The sequence below is a fragment of the Syngnathus scovelli genome, chromosome 8 (assembly GCF_024217435.2).
Source record: "Syngnathus scovelli strain Florida chromosome 8, RoL_Ssco_1.2, whole genome shotgun sequence".
Taxonomy (NCBI): Eukaryota; Metazoa; Chordata; class Actinopteri; order Syngnathiformes; family Syngnathidae; genus Syngnathus; species Syngnathus scovelli.
Window position 1 is genome coordinate 17,533,984 of NC_090854.1, and position 18,365 is coordinate 17,552,348.

The following is an 18,365-nucleotide window of genomic DNA, read 5'->3' on the forward strand; positions in this document are numbered from 1 at the left end:
TTGTTTATTTTCTATTTAATTTTTATTTATTTATTTATTTATTTTTTCTACGAGTTCTCGCCAAGCCCGAACTTTTGAATGTGACAGTTCCGCTCCCGACATAACGAAGCCAGCTTAAAGTTGGAGCAATAAATTGGGTCACGACTCTCGTCGCACCTTTCCGAATGAAGGAAGGATGTGAACGATTGTTGCCCCCCGGCATTTTCCGCCAACACTTTTTGGCACCCGTCGAAGACGCTGCAGGCTTTCAGGAAGTCGGAAACTGCCAACACAAGATGACAGAGACAATGTGTTTTTTATTTTATTTATTTTTTACATCACCCGCTAACATATTGAGGACAAATACTTTAGAAAATGAACGAATTTTTGTTGTCTGCTTGGATTTGTAATCTTTTTTTTTATCTGAAAGCCAGACAAATAATGGTGTGGCCAGACTTTAAAAAATCTATTGAACAACTTTGAGCAAAGAAAGGCAGCAAGATGTGTGAAAGCCTAAAAAGCAAGAACAAAATTACAAAGGGCTGTGCCTGACTTTCAGACAAACACATTGAAGTAAATTGGAATCTTATGAAGGAAAAAAAAAAAGTGGGAAGCAGTCGGCGGCTGCGTTTTTAAAAGCAACATCATGAAACTTAACACTCTCTTCAAATTGTTTGTGGGACTTGAGACACACCGCTTCAGCTCCTTTCAACGATTTAGAAGTCTGCTCCCCCCCTCCCCCCTCCTCTCCTGCAATGGCAGCAATCAATACACTATTTGTTTGTTTCACTTTTTGACTGATGACATTTCACCGCAGTCTACCATTTAACCTAAAGGAGAAAAACAGCACTTGAATTCTTCTGGTAAATTCTCACGACGGGCTCCCCCTGGTGCTGGCATCATCGTTAGCTTTAATGTTGACATTGCCCCAATATCTACCACCTTAAGCGAAGGAATTATCCCATCCTAATTTTTAACATCTTAACCAAGTATTGTCTTGTCTTTGTCAGACTATACCTGCTCGAAGGACTCTATTTGGATTCCAAAAAGATGGTCCTGCCAGGACTGGGAAATCATCTGGGATGTCATTATCTCAAAGTATGGACTGCATCCCAGCATCACCAAGACGAAGCGAGTAAACACGGGCCCGTGATGTCGACGCTTTCCCGAGGTACGAGATGTGATGCGTTTGCCCTCGCTAAAGTGTTCAAGCTGCTCTCTGACCACACCCGTGGTGTCTCGATCCTATCAGTTAATGAAGCCGGCGTGCTCCTGCTGCTTGAAGCAATCTGCGGTAGGCACGTCGGGATTTGCCAGCAACCCCACTCTCACCATTACGATCTGACCGTCTATCTTTGACTCTGTGAGACCCAGGCGCTGAATATATTGCATGGAGATGTCCCGTTGAGTTCCATCCGTGCGTGGCAAGGAGGTACCGCGTCGTCGGTGATGGAGTCGCCGGCGAGACCTCGAATCAAAACGAGCAGAAACTTATCAAAGGGAGAGAGCGGTTTCGCTGATGTTGCATCAAGTGGTGGGCCGTGATGGAAGGTACAGTAGGGTCCACTAAATTCCCCGCGGGCCGATCCGTCCGAATACGTCTGGAAGCGCCACCTCTCCTCTCCGCCCCTCAGCTGTTTTATTCTCTTCGGGGGTCATTTGTGGCAGCATATAGTGAAACATCAATTCTTGCTGACATGTCGTGTCGAGAAAATAGGAACATTTAAAGGCCTTTATTTGTCATCATTTTTCCCGGGACAAATTTATTACCATGCAGGTCGCTGGTCCTGGGACACCCGGCGCGATGTCGGTGTAGATCATCTCCTGGGCTTGTGTGAGTGGCTTTCCTTTTAAATTGATTTTTCAATACAATCCTGCGCTCAGCCGAGCAGATGTCTTCCGACAAACGTTGCGCTTATTCAATTTGTTGATGCTCGATCAGCGATTCCACCAATTCGCTTGGCAAATTTCTCTTTAATAGAGCACGGGGAGAAAACATATCATTCAGAATTCCTTCAGTGTTTTCATTTAGCGGCCGTTTTAACTTTCAGATGTCTCGCATGAAGAATTGCCCCGATCGGAACTCATTTCATCATCACCGGCGAATCTAAGCCTTCTCCTAAGCCCTCGCAGTCAAGCACAGAGGTTACAACATTATGATTCGGCGCTGTTTTTCCCCGCAAAGGGTATCGGACTACAATGTCGTATCAAATCCTGGATGAAAACCTCATTTCCTCAGCAAGAACACTGACGAAGGGTCACGGATAGGGCGGGGTGTCCGGCTTGACACTGACCCAAAACATACTGCAGCAGAGTAGCTAAAAAAAGTTATATTAAAGGTCATTGAGTGACTTTTCAGTCTCCAGACCTTAATCCTAAAGAAAGCTTCAAGAGCCAGTCAAGACATTTGAGGGTCAAAATCCTTCTTGAGATTGTACAAATCTGGTGAACAACTACAGGAAACGAATCATTCCTGCGCCTGTTAGCTAAAAATACTAGCATGTTAAAAATGATTTAGCTCTAGCTAAAGATGGCATGACGGGCAAAGTGAGGGCCAAAATCCTTCTTGAGATTGTACAAGTTTGGTGAACGTCTCATTTCTGCGCCTGTTAGCTAAAAAGCATGTTAAAAATAACTTAGCACTAGCTAAAGATGCTAGCATGTTGAAAATAACAGCACTAGCTAAAGATGGTATGACGGGCAAAGTTCGGGCATTAGTTTATAAGGTGACCATTCCTGGGAAACTTTGATGGATCCGTCAAGCTGCTTACATTCGAGACAAAGGGCAGCAGCAGCATCTTGCAGTCGTGTGGATGATGTGACAACACGGATAGTCATAATCTCTCCCTCTCGCTCTCTCTCTCTCTCTGTCTGCTGTTTCTCCCTCAAGCGCAGACAATGCACCCCCCTTCAATAAATGAAAGGGGTAGAGGAAGCTCACAAAGGAGCCGGGAAAATGCCAAGTGTCTTATTAGTGCTTTAGTGGAGATGGCTGCGAATCGATGAGTGACCCCGCCGGTCGCCATGCAGAACACACATCAGGGCTCTCAGTCTACACTATCCATCATAACAAACCCCCTCCCCCAAAAAAAAAGAAAAAAAAAAAAAAATCAACCAGCCAAGATAAAGACTTGCTTCATCTTACCCCCTTCTGTTCTGTGCTTTGGGAAAGAGATGTGAGAGTGCGGCAAAGCAAAGGCACAAACAACTTAAGGACTTCTTTAGTTGCTTCCTTTGTCCTTGGAGATGAGCCTTTCATTCTCTCGACACTGCGCAGACATTTTGGAATCCTGACACTTTTCAGGGGAAATAAATGGAGTGGCTCTCTGAACAAACATTCACAACCATGAACAAGTCTTACGATAAACCCGTTTTTTCATCATGCTTGCTACATTCAAATTGCTGGTAGTCAGATCTAAAGTCCAACAAATTGCTCAATTTGGACCGATTTTGGCTAGGTTCCCTAGCTTTCATAGCGGTGTGAGCCATCTGAATCATGTTTCTTATATTTTTGTCAAATCACCAGGGAAGCGTCTGTGAAGCTAATGAATATCCGGGACCAGCGAGGTGATTCCACATGAAAGAGGGTGGCGATGGCCGGGGAAACAGCTGGGGGCTAATGGTGTAGAGCCCCGCCGATGTCAAACGTTGTCCGTGTTGCGCAAAATAGCAGTTGGCTAATGCCCTTATGCCTTATCACCGCATCTCGCATCCCAAATCGCACTTTTCGGCGGAGGAATATCTCGCTAATGGAACAGATGGAGAAGCAGGCAGGAGATTGCGAGATTGAAGGCACCATACTGTAACTTTCACCGATTTCCAAGTGCTAAACTATATGATGATGATTTGTGATTGCTTATGCCAATGGAAATTAGGACGGAAGACAAAGAAGACAAATTCTTTCCGACTGAGCAATGAGGTACCAACGGCAGAAGTACGGTGATGTCGACTGAGCTCAAGTAAGCGTGGATTGTTTTGGCTGATTTAAGGTGAGAGGTCATCTGTCAATCACACCTTCAATTAAGCTAGTTTATACACTTTTCTGGACTGTGGCCAGAGAAAACCCACACAAGCACAAAACAAAAATGTAAACCGCATAGAGAGAGGCAGAAATGAATTCCCAGACGGCCTGGACACAGCAAAACTCTCCAGCAAAACCCGTCGTCTTGTTAAAAACATTTCCTGAACTCACTGGCAGGCTCGACCGAGTCGACACATCATCGCGAGGTTCATTAACAGCTTCCGTTTAGTATTTAGTAGCTTCAACTTTGGAAATAAAAGCCACAATAAAAAGTGAATAATAAACATGGCCGGCCGGGTAATGCTGAAGCGGCTCACGCGGGGCATTGTTAGCAATTGCTCGGCAAAGTAAGCAGAAATCTTCCTCGCGCGGGACTTCGGAGAGATGGCCGGCGGTTTATAGTTTGGCGTCGAGATCAAAACGGTCGAGCAATATTAAACGGGGGCAAATATAACGGAGGATGATGTACGCCGGGAGAAGTGTAACACCAATGTTTACGAGACTAGCGGGGAAGTTGAGCAGCCAATTCCATCTGCTTGTTTTGAAGTCACAGCACAGTCCCGACTGGCGATACATTATTTGCAGACGGATCCCAATCAAATTAAATATTGATGCGCGCCAGCGTTTATCTTACTTTGCTCGTTGAATTGATTACGTTCGGTTACGACTGCGAAGCGAATCGATGGAATGGTCAGGGGAATGAAAAAATAGGAGCAAATCTATAATGCAAAAAAAAAAAGCAACGAGAAATTACGGTAATTATTGAGTACTTGAAGCAAAATGATCAGCTAGGATACGAAGACTGAAGAATCTTGATCGTATTGATCCGCTCGCGTTCCCTTCAAGGTACCCTATAGATGTCGAGCGATGCTTTCAAAAATGAAATGTCTGTTAGCCGTTTACACGCCCTCATTTTTGTATTCAGCGGCAAAAGCAACATTTGAAAAAAAAGCCGACTCGTCTTCTAACGTTCGCCTCTGGAATTTACTCCTAACCAACAATATGATCCCCGCGAGATTTTGAAAGTAAAAGATGAAGCAGGTCGGAGGCTCTTACGGCATCCATAAATTTCCCGGTTGACTCTTTGTTTTTTTGCGATTTCGCAGCTGTCACGGTAAATCTCGCCGCAACGCTAGTTGTTGTTATTGCTTTTGTGTATTTCGCTGGTCTTATCTTCTGTTTCCCGCTGCGGCCCAGCTTTGATCTGCAGATGATCTTATGCATCCAGCCACAAAAGCCTACCATGGGGGAAGACTACCTGGCTACCACACTGCCACTCTCAATTTCTTGTCGGATTTGTTTTCTTCGCGCATTATTTTGGGAGCCAAAGACTTTCATTGAATTTGTTTATGCCCCACAGCCTCGTCACCAGGAATCGATGGAGCCTCTTCAGCATGCTCTCACTATCGTCCTGGAATCCTTCCTTTCCTTTTGCCATTCTTGCCAAAGCTATCTATCTATCTATCTATCTATCTATCTATCTATCTATCTATCTATCTATCTATCTATCTATCTATCTATCTATCTATCTATCTATCTATCTATCTATCTATCTATCTATCTATCTATCTATCTATAATAATAAATGAGGTCAAACAAATAAATGGAGCCATTCTTCGGGAAAACGGTGGATGCGGATTCCGCCATTATAGCAAGTCGATCTGGAGGACGGGTTTCTACGGAGGAACTGATTAGAATATCCATCTATTCCTATCAGGACTTTTGTTTAATTATCGCCAGCTAATTTTCAGCCACTCAGGCTTTGTGTTCCAGACCGCTCGATGACCCTTCAGGTCCACAATGGGCTCTCTAGCTAGCCGAGCGGCGGTTGACAAACAGCGAGCCTGCCTGGCGATTAGCGCAGCGTGCTACTTCCGAACCAAATTGAAGATAATCCCGTGGAGGCTCGACCCATAAAAAAAATCTCTGTTGATCTCCAGGCCTCCATCCTTAATGCAGCAGGCCCTGATGCAATCCTTGCTCACACCGCAGATGCAAATCAATGTTAGCAGCCCGGCGGTACCCCGCTGCTCACATTTATTAATAGTCTCTAATGAAAGCCCGCCCCATCCACCTATGACATGAGTTATCGCCATTGTGAGCGCCCGCGGCCAGAAAGCGTCACGTGGGATGGCGATTGCATTTCTGAGCCAGATCCAGCTGGGCCGCTGCCCGTTCACGTTGCGCCGGGATTGCACGGCGACGACCCGAGACTTCCTCTCGCCGCCCCTCGCGTCTGAAAGTGAAGTTTAATTTGCACTTAGCCCATCTTGTGCCGTTCACCGGGGATAACAACAACAACAACAACCGTCTCTGGACTTGCTAGTGATGTTCATTCGCATTGAACAGATGGATAGATAGATAGAAAGCGAGGCTTTGTTTACTTAAGTTCCAGCACACTCTGGAGCCTTTTTTCCCTCGGCACACAGTTGGATCGGCTTCACTTTGAACACATGCTTTGTAAACGTTGCGTCTATTCGTTCCTAGAATTGCAATCGGGTTGCGAAGGGAATATTCTAAATGTAGTCGCACAAAAAAGATAAACGGCAACTTTGTGCAAGTAAACGTGCTGAAGCTAATGTCCTCCACTGTCACGGCAGGACAAAGAAATGCTGGCGGCAGGTAGAGGCAATGCGACGCGACGTCAGCCTCTTTTCCTGATCTTCACCCAAGGCCATTGTGACTGACAGAAACCCGAGAAGAACCTGAGCGGACAGTTTGACCGGGTTGCGGTTGTACAGGATACAAAATTCCCCTTTGGTGCCAAGAATAAGGACAGACACTTTTTTGTGTCTTCACGCTCCCCTGGGCAAGAATTTCATCAGAGAGCATCGAGGGACGCTGATCTGTCACCGGACATCTTCTGCAGCCGAGCCTTCGCCTCATCCTGTCCACCGGCGTCGGGAAGAAGAGAGATCTTTTCCTTTCCACATCCTTCCATTTAGCAAGCAGACGATCTGTCTATCTTTCTTTCTATCTATCTATCAGCAGGTCACACCAATTGCCGGGAACTTCCTGAGCTTAATCAAAAGTGGGACCAGGTCAGGATTGATGATGGCGTCCACTTGATAAAAAGGATCTCTCGCAGCCTGTGACTCAACTTTTTGTCAAAAACGGCAAAAATAAAACCACAGGGAAGGAGTAATAACGTTAGATTCATTTTGTCTTGGCTTTGAATATGATTTTAAAAAATAACTAACACTTCCAACGTGTGTAGGAGACATGGAAAATAATGCACGCTGTTAATTTCATGTTTATCCAATTTCCAAGAAAAACTCATTAAGCCCCAAAAAGAAGGGTTCCATTCATTTCTTTTAATACATTAACATTTGTTTCTCAGAAACAGCGCTCGACCTCAGTCAGTGAGTTTGACCCGTATCATGTTTAATTATCCAAAACTGTCAGAAAGGGAAAATGAAAAAGCTCCCAAACATTGTCGATGGCTCATTACAAGCCGTCATTTAAAACCACTTCAAAGTTGAACACTGGCGTTAATGCTGACAGGCGTAATACAGACATTTTTTTTCATTACACGACAATTAAAAATATTTATGTGCCATTTTGTGAAACGATTGTTGACGACACCACTTAAAAGTGCCATAAAAATAAAAGCGCTACTATTGAGAGTTTATATAAAGCTTTCAGTGTCAATCAAAATCGAGCACCTTGAAAATCATAATGCCCGTGTGTGACACAAAAAAAGCTTCATGTGGAGAAAAACAGCTTGCCTGCTGGTGCTTTTGTGTTCTCTCAAGGAAAAGGCCAAGCGCACGTCTGTTCACTACTTTTAGAAAACATGTTTATTTCAGATCCCCCTTTTCTGTGTGATCTTTTCATATTTTGGACCTGGCAAATGGTGAAACCTTCAAGATCCAAACGCAAAATTGCGACGCCTTGAGTGACCCGTAGCCATAACGGCTTGATCAATAATTAATTGGCCGCCAATTCCACAAGCACGCTTCGAGCTCTTGTCTGGAAAAGAAGCATCAACCCCCTGGCTGCAACCTCAACTTCACTTGAAGGGTGGCCAGAAGCAAGCATCAAGAAAGTAGCAGACAGGCCTGAGACATAAATAAAATGAGGCAGCAAAATGACAGAAGCAGCTGCCCTTTGGGAGTCCTCTGCTTCCCTTTATAGTTTGGGGAGCCGGTGGTGTGCTGTCACCTCCGCCTGTCAATCACGCAACACGACACCTGGAGAGAATCAAGAAATTGAGTTCTGACTCTGTCCAGTAGCTTGCGTGCTCCAGGCGCCTGTCAGGATGAGCTAGCTTACAATACACCGCGCGACTGCTTTTATATCGTTAGCTTTTGGATTTGTACAAATGCACTTTGTTATTTTAACATGTACAGTGGCGCCTTGATCCGCATTGAAGTTTGTGTATCATGATTAATTCGTTGCAGCGGCATCTGGTTTGCGTGACTAGGCCACCGGGGGGCGGTGTAATGTCGTTAGTACAAATACGATATGTGAGTTAGGCCTTAATTGTTGCTTGGATTATAAAGGGGGTCCTTGGAGAAATATCTCATTCCAGAACCCCATGTTTAGCTGTCCTTAATATTGTGGATGGCATTTGAAAACCTTGAGGGGGTTCAAATTTGACATGCACGCATCAAGCGACCGCATTTGGGAACAAGGCCCATGACGGAATGCGCTGGATGGAACAGGAACGGGGACACGGGATGGGATGTTCTTGTTGGTCTTCCAGCACTGCGGGACTCATCTGCCACATACTGCAGCCCCCGCTGAGCGGAGCCCTACGAGGATAGGCTTCGGCATCCATTAGTCACAACTCCCAAAACTCGGCTCGCTATGTGACAGATGAGAAGCAAAAGTACTGAATAATGCACAATACCAAATTGTGTGCGGGGGAATTGCAAAACTTGCGACTACAGCTCCAAAAGATTCTGATTTCTCAATAAAGTCTTCGAGTTGCTTACAAAAAGGCAGTTAGATGCAAATGAGTTCCAATGTAGCTTACACGACATCTGAAATCCAAACGGTATTGTGAAGATGAGACGCCGTGTTATTCAAGTTTGATGTCTTAGGAGTTGTCAAGATCTCACAGTTCATTTTCTTGTTTTAATTTTGTCATAGTTTGGGGGGGCGTGTCTGTGTGCTCGCCCCTCCCCTCCCCTCCTGTGCCCTAATCAGTGGGATCACTCTCACCTACCTCTCGTTAGCTGTCTTGTATTTAAGTCCTGTCTGCCCCTCACTCCTGTCGGGTTGTTTGCGTCTCATGTCTTGTTTCCTGTGTTTCTAGTTGCTTGTCTGTTCTCGTCTTGTTCAGTTATTCTCGTCCTTAGTTGCGTCTTGATAGATGCAACCATTTTTATTGGCCATGTTTGAGCATGCCAAACAAGTCATTTGACTTCGGTACATAGTCTGTCTTTTGAGTTCTTGGTACAAGCTGCATTTGGTTGCCCAGCTCCGTTCACTTCATGATAGAAATTTAAGAATAAGCGGTGGTTTTGTTTGTGACAGTTCTGCTTTGACTAACAAAACATCTTTGCAGTGCAGTCAAATGGCTGTCGTACTTTCACAGAGATTTTACTAGTGAAAAAAAACATGTTTTGAACCTTTAAATGCATTTGTGTTCATTATCAATCATGCAACTGATGACTAACCCCTTTATTTGATGTTTTCTTTGTCTTTTTTCCACTTGCAGTCCATTGAAAATGACATTATATGATTCAGCTTGCAAATGTCACATGACCATTTGATTTTATTTCATGTTGTCTTGTTTAATTATGTGACTTTTTTGTCTTCCTCAGGTTTTGTTTCCACCTGTTGCCTGTTCCCTTGTTAACCAATCAGCTCCCTTCAATTTGGGTATTTCTTGTCTCATCAGTCTGCTTGTATTTAATTCCCTGTTTTTTTTCGGTCTTGGATCTAACCACATAAAAGTTTTGTTCTTAATTCTATGACTCATTTTGACTGTTGTATTTTTCCTTGTGTGGCTGCACTCCGCCACATGCACATTTTTAGGCAACAGTTAAATAGTACTAACAGGAAAATATACTTTCGTTGACCTACCAAATGAATGAACATAAGCATCTAGCCTCTAAAAAAGTTTTCAATCAAACCAAGTTTTTGTTTAAAAGATCAATAACATCGAATCACTGCCATTCCCTTAAATCCAATCCTCACCAGTGAATGAAGCTCAGCGGAGGAGCAGAAATAAGTCAAATATAAGCACAGTGGGGCCACTGAGATAGGCCGAAAATGACTATTTGGACTAAAAGCAATAGCAACACTGCCATCTAGCGGATGACAGGTAAAAAGCTGCTCCTCAGAGACCGCAGCAGCAGTCGCAAAAATAGAAGTTATTCCTTGTCCATCGCATTTATCTCGCAGGTCGAGTGCAATTCCACCGAGTGTGTTTCTCTTTGCGTCTAATGAAGGAGCGTGATGGTGTTTTATCACTTGAACATCCTCATCTCCAACATTAGCTGCGATATAATGAGGGTTACTCAGAGGACGGGTGCCCCCCCCCCCCCCCTCTCTCTCTCTGCACTATGATTAAAGACCTTGGAGTGTGCCGGTGACACTGCATCGGTCATTAGGCCGCCTCGCGTTGCCCTTTCATATCTTTCCAAATAAGCGGCGTCCGTCCCGTGAGTTTAACCGACCACCTAATCTGTCTACTTAGCGAAGGAGGGGCGGAGGTGCGAGCGAGCCCGTCAGGAGGGCTTGCTCCAGTGGAAATGCTGGAAAATGCGAATCGGGTTCACTGGTGGTGTACATTGGGCCTCAGGGTGCGTATTCGTGGAATTAATAATAAATAAATAAAAGGACTAACATGCATGGGTCGAATTTAATTAAATATAGGTTAAATATACTTAACACTTAAATTTAGGTTTTGGTGGGGAAGGGTTGCAACCGTTAGATTAATGACTGATATAATGTAATTAATTCAAGTATAATGACCAAGATTATACAGTTAAATTGTGTGATTGAACCGTGTTGACGTCATGCAGAATTTAGTTTTTTTCTTGTACCACCAGAGGGCGACAAATCACTACTAGTGGTACACCATGAGCTTCGCTAATCTAGGTCGATGTACATTCCCCTTTGAGTAAAAAAGACACAAACGACCCCCTTCGTGGGACTAAGGGACTTAATGACTTCTATGTTTTGGTTGCTGGAGACTCAGAGTAATACTTTTAAGTCTGTGGTTGGTTTGCACGCTGTCAGGGGACACTGTCACAAATGCGTGGATAGAAAGAATTTCTCCATGTGGGATAAGACTGGGCTTCATCAAATGGATGGCACTTTATCACTGTCAGCTTTGGGAGTACAATAACTTGAGTTGGACAAAAACAAAGCAACTTCTGCTTTGAGGGCACATTTTAATAGCATAACATTGGAATGCAGGGAATCAATATTCAATGTCATCAAATTGCTTATGACTGCAAAAAAAAATGAAGAGCCAATACAGTGTATATAAAAACACATTTATTTAGAAATGCTCACAGGATAGAAATAAAAACAATCGCAGGAATGGGGGGACAAACAATGTTGGAAAAGTTGCATGTTAGTTGGAGGAAGGTGTTTAAAAGAAACTCGCTGCCGCTGTTCAAGTAGTTTGAATATTCTTAGTGGCAACCTCCCAACATCTGCTGTAGTGCGTGTTCTTCCAAAGAAAGAAAAGTCGTCTAAAGATGAGCTGTGGTAGCAAACGGACAGTACGACGTGCACTTTGGAAAAAGTGGCAAGGTTTTACAATCACATCAATATTGGAGAAGCACCAGGAAAGAAAAGAAAAACAACTCATGACTTCATCCACGGATGTTCTCACCAGGTTATTTTTCAATTGCATCACAAAAGACAATATTAGATTTGTTGTCAATTTGCTTTAACATGACAATCACGTTAGTTTGCAGTCAAAAGAGAAAACAGCCGCTAATGTAGAAATTAAAATTCAAAACAAACAAGCGCTGCATCGTGATGGCGGGCGGTCGCCATCGATGGCAGTCGGCGTCTCTGAGTTCCGTCCCCCTCCCAAAACTAAGTTTAGTGTGGCCGTTTGGCAGGCGGGATCCGTGCTTAGTTTCCCGTGAACTCGTACTGGCTAAAAAAAAATGTGCACTTGACTGAATGGCCCCAAAAAGACAACAACCGGACGGTTGGTTTGTGCGTCATGAAGTTGCCGAAGGATCTCAGAGGAGACAGCATCTCTCTCTGAAGCTCTTCTTGTTCTTCTTGTTCTTGCCTTTTCCGTTTTTGTCGTTGTTCTCCGACATTTTCTTCTCTCGGACGTCGCGCATCAGGTCGAAGAAAACCTGACGTGGAACAACAAAAGCTCGGCATGCAAAGGTCGGGCCAAGGTTGTGCGTGTGTGCGTGAGTGTGCGTACCTTATCGACATTGGCTCTGGTTTTGGCGGACGTCTCGACGTACTGGACGGCCCACTCGTCGGCCTTCCCGCGGGCCTCGTCTACAGACACCTGCCGGCGGTCCTCTAGGTCCGACTTGTTCCCCACCAGCAGCAGCGGGATCTTGTCCTCCTCTGCCTTCACGCGCAGGATTTGCTCCCTGCCGCCACATTTGTTTGAGTGCACCCTAATTACATGAATCACGGAAAAAAAAAAAATAATAAATGCCGCAGCAGCACCTGAATTCTGCGGTGGCCGCGAATGACTCGTGCTCGGTGATGGAGAAGACGAGCAGGAAGCCCTCCCCGCTTCGGAAATAGTTGTCCCTGATGGCGGCGTAGTCCTCCTGGCCGGCCGTGTCCAGGATGTCGATCTGGACCTCCTCCCCGTCCAGGACCACTTTCTTCCGATAGCTGTCGGCCTTGGTGGGCTCGTAATCCTCCACAAACTGGCGACGACAGAACAGGCGATTTGAAGTGCGATGGAACCGCTCGGCGCCGCCTCCAACGTGGCCACTTACCTCATCGTACATAAACTGTAGCGTCAGAGCTGACTTTCCCACGCCGCCGCTGCCCACCATAATCACCTTGTGCAGAGCGAGAGAACTCTGGTTTTTACTTTTACCCGTCGCCATGGTCGCAGTGGTCTGGGCCTAGCTCGCAAGACTTCCCCTCGCTCTTGACGCAACCTGCCGATGACAAGCGGACATTTCAGAATCACCTTTCAGAAATTGGGATGACGTCTTCCGTGTCGGTTGAGGAGATGTAAACGGACAAAGCCGGCGGCAGATTTCGGGGACGCGTGACAAATCTCATTGCGCAATAATTGTTACAAGCCGAGAGTCAATTGCTTTCATCTGACTTGGGCAAAGAGCTTCTTTTATTGGCTTGTAAGCCACACCAGTTGCGAGCCCCTTTCCGTATCGTCGCACCAACATGATATAAGTGTGTTCTGGGCGGCGGAGGATAAAGTAGAAATACCTGGGAGTATTCTCATTTTATGACAAACACTAATAAGGACCGTTGTGACATCATCAGACCAGGAAGTGAGTTTGTCCTTCCTGCCTTGGCCAACAAAGCAGGTCAGCGAAAGGCTTGACGGACAGGATGCCCGCATGTGTCCCACTCAGCATTTACGCTTTGGGGGTGGGGTGGGGATGGGAGGCGAGGGGGGGCGGCCTAAATGATTCAAACGTGACCCACTTCCACATGCACACAAAGACATTTGTTATACTGCAAATAATAATTACTTCATGTATAATAAGGCCCGATTAGTTATCCAAATATCTCGTATGAGTGTTTGAGCAATGGGAAAAGCCAAAATAGGATTTAGGACTGAGTGACCCATATTAGCAAGACGGTCTGTTGTGGGGGGGCTGTGAGACCACTTGAGCTTCTGAAATATACATCAAAGTGTACAACATGGATTTCTTCAAGACTCACTTTAGGGGCGGCTAGCATTCCCTCCCACTCGAGCTTAGATCCAACGAGCGGAGGACCCCCCGCTGACTGTGATGAAAGCGGACGGAAACAAGAACAACAACACCGTCCGTCCGTGTGTTGCCAAAGCAGGCCACGTGAAAACAAATATCATCTAGAAATCTATTCATCAATGCACTTCTAATAATCTTGTCAGATTGTGCCTCTTCACCTCATCAAGCATCCGGAGAAGAATTAATCGGATATTAAGCGCAAATGAGCGTCTTGGAAAGGACGGTCCAAAGCCGGCGGGCGGAAATGGAGCAAGAGCAGCATACTAAGGACACAAATGATGCCAGGCAGGGGATGTCAACAGAGGGCTCTTTGACCAAAGCTGCCATCAGGAAACTGAATCCATTGATTAGCTCCACCAAACTATTCAAACTCAGCAAGTGCAAAATGTCGGAACTGTGAAATGGACCATTAGGGGAAAGAAAACGGGGCGTTGCTCATCCCTTTACAGTTGTGACATGGTCCACTTTTGTTCTGGGAGGAGTCCCAGTGGGGATTTCAAAACATTTATCCGGAATTTGTGAGGAAAGACGTCACCGGTTTTGGATCACAATCTCTTTCACTCGGCCCGAGAAAACCAGCTGTGGAAGTGTTAGTGGAACTATTGGAAACACACACACACCAGTTCTCCCTCCCTGTTGACATAATACAGACAATCGCTGACAGCTTGGTCTGTTTCTTTATTTCACCACTTAAAGAAGCAAAATTAGAGGGAGATGAGTTGAAGTCGAGCGGTTATTAGTCCAGGAGCTCGCTGGTTGTTTGCAGAATTTGCACCCAAGCCATCTGACATGGACATCCGTGTTTAGCATTCCGTTAAACAGGACAGTTAACAGATGACACTATCAACAGATGTGACTGTTCCGTTGTTTTGCCATGATGCTCTGCTTTTGTTTTGCCCTCACGCTGAAAACGACAGTTGATGAAATTCAAAAGTTAACGTGTCTGGAATTAACCACAAAATGCACACAAGTGCAATCCTGGGCAGTTGTGAACATTTGGTCGTTTCGCTTCGACTTACGACGAATAATAGCGGACCAGTTGAAAGGCCGTTCTGTGGGTGTAGAAGAACATCACGAGGACGGTTGGGTGTGTCGCCTACTCAGCAGGAAAACTTTGGGGCAGCAAATATTCACCACGATGGGGAAAGAAAAGGCAGCAAGCCTACTGTTCGACTTTCAATATCAAATGATGCATGGATGGATACTGGCAACGCTTTAGCTGTGTTAGCTTCGATGTTAATAGAAGTAGACGATCATTCTCCACTTTGCTTTAAAACATATAAAATGATAAACGACGTTACTAAAACCATACTAGCGCTCGGGTGTTTTAATGACGAGAGTTGCAAAGTGAGGAAACTTGTCAGTGACTAATAGATATGGTTAGTAAAGTAGTAATAACACCACCGAGAGGTAGCTCGGGAGCTAACGATAAAAACCAGAAGCCAATTCAACAGCTTTGTTAAATATTCTCAACTTACCAATGCAGGATTTGTATTTGTGGTTTAGTCGATGCTACCTGGAAGTTGGGGTTAACGTACCATGTCGACGCATTGGTTCCGTCAAAATAAAAAAGTAAAATAAAATTAAAAAAAAAACGGCACAAGCAAAAGCCCCACCTTCCGGATGTCAAACGCGAACGGCCAACAGTCGTCATCCTGGTTGGTTTTTTTCCCTCTCCATTTTCGCCCTTCCTCGCCTTCCAATTGGAGCACAATACTGCCACATAGTGAACAGGAGTCCCATATTAAAAGTCTACACCCCCCTGGTCTAATTACAAACCCATGATAAATGCGAGTCAGCAGCACATACAACGCAACACCATTAAAGATGATGCTTGATTTCTGGCAGCGTTATACATCAACAAATCAAGACCTTGCACACAAAAATAATTCTCATCTCATTTGAGACTTTATATTTTTTTCATGAATGCTGCTGCTTCCACTAGGTTCGGTGTTTTTGCTGCAGTGTATAGTTAAAAAAAAAAAAAAAGGCAAGCAATGACGTGTACATTTCAAAACGCGTCACAGACCAGCAGAGGCAAAAATGTCATCAATGTCGGCATCGTGGCTGTCGCAATTAACCATCGTCGCCATTGTTCGGCTTATCCAATCGTCAGGGGATGACGCGCATCTCTTTGGCTTGACTTTACTTGTTGCATTATGTCTCATTTTTAAAAATCTAAAAAACTGTCTCCTCCCAAATGACGCTCTTGGGTGGCCCCACCCCCGGCAGGCAGCGATGGGTCGAGCCTTCCGAACCCCGCAGAAAGCCCGGCCAGCTTCCCGCTTGAACGTCAGCAGCTTGTTCCGCACGCTGCAAAAGAAAACACATCGCACGTCACTCGACGAGACGCCCGGAGGTACGCTGCCGTCGTCTGCCGTCCTTACTTGTAACCCGCCGCCTCAGCTCCTCTCATCTGCCGGCACTTTAACCTCAAAAAGGTTAAGCGCCGTTTAATTTGAGACATCTTCTGGGAATTGCACCACACGATCATTTTGTCCAGACAGGAGGCCATGTCTTTGAAGGTAGCGGCACGCGCGGTGCATCTCCGGAACACCCGTTGCCTCCTCGGGAGGATTGTCGTCTTGAGGGGTTGAAAGAACGTTGATCAGATAAGGAGTTGGGAAACGGCGAATGTTGCCTGGTGACATACCTGCGCCGCGCTCCGATTGAGGGTTCGAACAGGCGCCGCCACGTTGGCATCGGGTAACACCACTGCAAAAATTGATTTTAGAAATCGTTATTACTATTAACTCTGCCAAAGGTTAAATTTGCTGCTCTGTTTGTCTCTCTTATCTGTCGCACCTCTCCGCACAGAAACACCCAGGTCTTCTCGAACCCTCCTCGTCCTCTTCTGAACTCCGACGGGAGCCTTCCGTCTCTCCACTTTTGGCTTGTGAGTGGTGACGTGGGGACCAGATTTTGGTTTTGTGAGCAGTAAAGCCGCATCGGAAGGCCCGAGGAAGTCGGCCATATTGGCGGGCAGGTTGAAGTCTGTGAGGAATGGCATGGGCCGAGCGAGGGCCACTTCTGCCCGCAGCTCCAACAAATATTGGTAGAGCGTGGACAGGCAGGTCAGGATTCCTCTGAAAATAACCCTGGTGGCCAACCAACAACGAGGACAATTGCTGTAAATCATCAGACGATAAAATCTACTAAAAGCATTTATTGAAGAAAAAAAAAAAGAGGTGACTCACCAGAAGCGACTAAGCATGCTGGTTATCACCACATTCAGGACGACGAACTCAAATTTCATGTGCTGCTTAGATAAGCTGAAGTAAAAGCTTAAGGGAAAGTGGCGACGCCGAGTAGAAAGCAAAAAGCCAGAAAGAAAGGATACAGGAAAGCTCGGCTGCAGTGTTTCATTGCGCAGCTCATAAGTTGAGCAGCTCCCAGCACTTTCAGACACTGCCACTCCAACGAAGGCTGGCTGGGAACATTGCCCTCGCCCGCCTTCACGCTCAGATCTCTGGAAGGAGACACAAGTACAAACATTTCAGTGACACCACCGCACAAATCTAAAGATGGGATTTTGCTGGCTGTCTACCGTTGAATCCTATTGGGACACAAATCCGTCAGACCCTTCAGAGCATCATCCAGCTTCATCTCCTTCAGTCTGTTGAGGCACTGTGCCACCTGCATGACATCGATCCGACGCATGTTTACTATCGTTTGCCACGCCCACCATCACACACGTGACCTTACCTGCTTTAGCACTCGAAAGGTTTTGTTAGATCTTGCGCTATGGTTACGATTGTACAGCAAGGCGTACAGAACTCGAACCTCCGTCTGTAGAAACGTACTCCGAAGCACTTTGAGGACGTTGTCGTTCTCCGTCAGCAGGTTTTTCACAATCACGTCTGGAAACGCAATTTTATTTATTGTTTTTGTCACAAAACGCACAATCACTACTGTATGTTTACACACAGGCACAGTAGGTGTCTCCCACGTGTGATGCGCATGACACCACACACCCGCTGTTATGGGTTAGTTTGGATTTACAATACAACACAAATAGCATCCGAACAACATATCTAACCTGTTTCTGTAGTAAAGTTTACGCGGACACTGGAAAGAGCAGCAGGAATGGGAATAATTGTCCTATTCCAGGGTTCCAGTGCCATTTTGCGTCGAGAAAACACGGAAATGCGACAGCCAATAGCAAACGTGTAGATCGTGACGTCACGAAGTAGAGGTTAAAACAATCAAAATTGCGTAATTTTGCGCAACTCATATTTTAGGTTTGTCATTGTACCAAAATAAGAGGGAAAAATATTTTTATGATGTAGGAGGAAGCTGTGACTATGAGTCAGACGTACTAATCAATAAGGAGTGTATTTAAGACTGGATGGCAAAATCGGCAAAATAGTATCGTCAGCCAATCACAAAGCACTTCGACAAGCTCCTCACATAGGTCCCAACAATAAACACATTGCTTAATATATCTGATATATCTAATATATCTTTTTCTTCCTCTCTGTGGAAGAAAAAGACAA

General features: G+C 45.3%; 2 protein-coding genes and 2 long non-coding RNA genes across 5 annotated transcripts; 2 read left to right on the forward strand and 2 right to left on the reverse strand.

The window, feature by feature from the left end:
• Nucleotides 1-1,089: 1,089 nt before the first annotated feature.
• Nucleotides 1,090-3,333, forward strand: LOC125973983 (uncharacterized). The gene is made up of 3 exons (XR_007483353.1): nucleotides 1,090-1,150; nucleotides 1,232-1,273; nucleotides 1,354-3,333. It is a non-coding gene; the product is annotated as an uncharacterized lncRNA (long non-coding RNA).
• Nucleotides 3,334-9,242: 5,909 nt separating this feature from the next.
• Nucleotides 9,243-9,919, forward strand: LOC125973718 (uncharacterized). The gene is made up of 2 exons (XR_007483274.1): nucleotides 9,243-9,376; nucleotides 9,775-9,919. It is a non-coding gene; the product is annotated as an uncharacterized lncRNA (long non-coding RNA).
• A 1,517-nt stretch (nucleotides 9,920-11,436) lies between these two features.
• On the reverse strand, nucleotides 11,437-15,514 carry LOC125973757 (ras-related protein Ral-B). 2 transcript variants are annotated; one of them, XM_049728218.1, is made up of 5 exons: nucleotides 15,348-15,514; nucleotides 12,898-13,065; nucleotides 12,617-12,825; nucleotides 12,360-12,537; nucleotides 11,437-12,285 (listed from the first exon to the last, which is right to left on the reverse strand). In XM_049728218.1, exons 2-5 carry the CDS (start codon nucleotides 13,009-13,011, stop codon nucleotides 12,163-12,165), a joined length of 624 nt encoding a protein of 207 aa, XP_049584175.1. In that variant the 5' UTR covers nucleotides 13,012-13,065; nucleotides 15,348-15,514; the 3' UTR covers nucleotides 11,437-12,162. The 2 variants fall into 2 exon arrangements, with proteins under 2 accessions (XP_049584175.1, XP_049584176.1); XM_049728219.2 differs by lacking the exon at nucleotides 15,348-15,514 and adding an exon at nucleotides 13,820-13,901.
• Nucleotides 15,515-15,755: 241 nt separating this feature from the next.
• nepro (nucleolus and neural progenitor protein) lies at nucleotides 15,756-18,050 on the reverse strand. Its single transcript, XM_049728217.2, has 9 exons — nucleotides 17,909-18,050; nucleotides 17,575-17,729; nucleotides 17,417-17,505; nucleotides 17,210-17,338; nucleotides 17,067-17,141; nucleotides 16,675-16,967; nucleotides 16,523-16,584; nucleotides 16,257-16,453; nucleotides 15,756-16,182 (listed from the first exon to the last, which is right to left on the reverse strand). The coding sequence occupies exons 1-9, from the start codon at nucleotides 17,991-17,993 to the stop codon at nucleotides 15,891-15,893; spliced, it is 1,377 nt and encodes a 458-aa protein (XP_049584174.1). The 5' UTR covers nucleotides 17,994-18,050; the 3' UTR covers nucleotides 15,756-15,890.
• Between the last annotated feature and the right edge of the window lie 315 nt (nucleotides 18,051-18,365).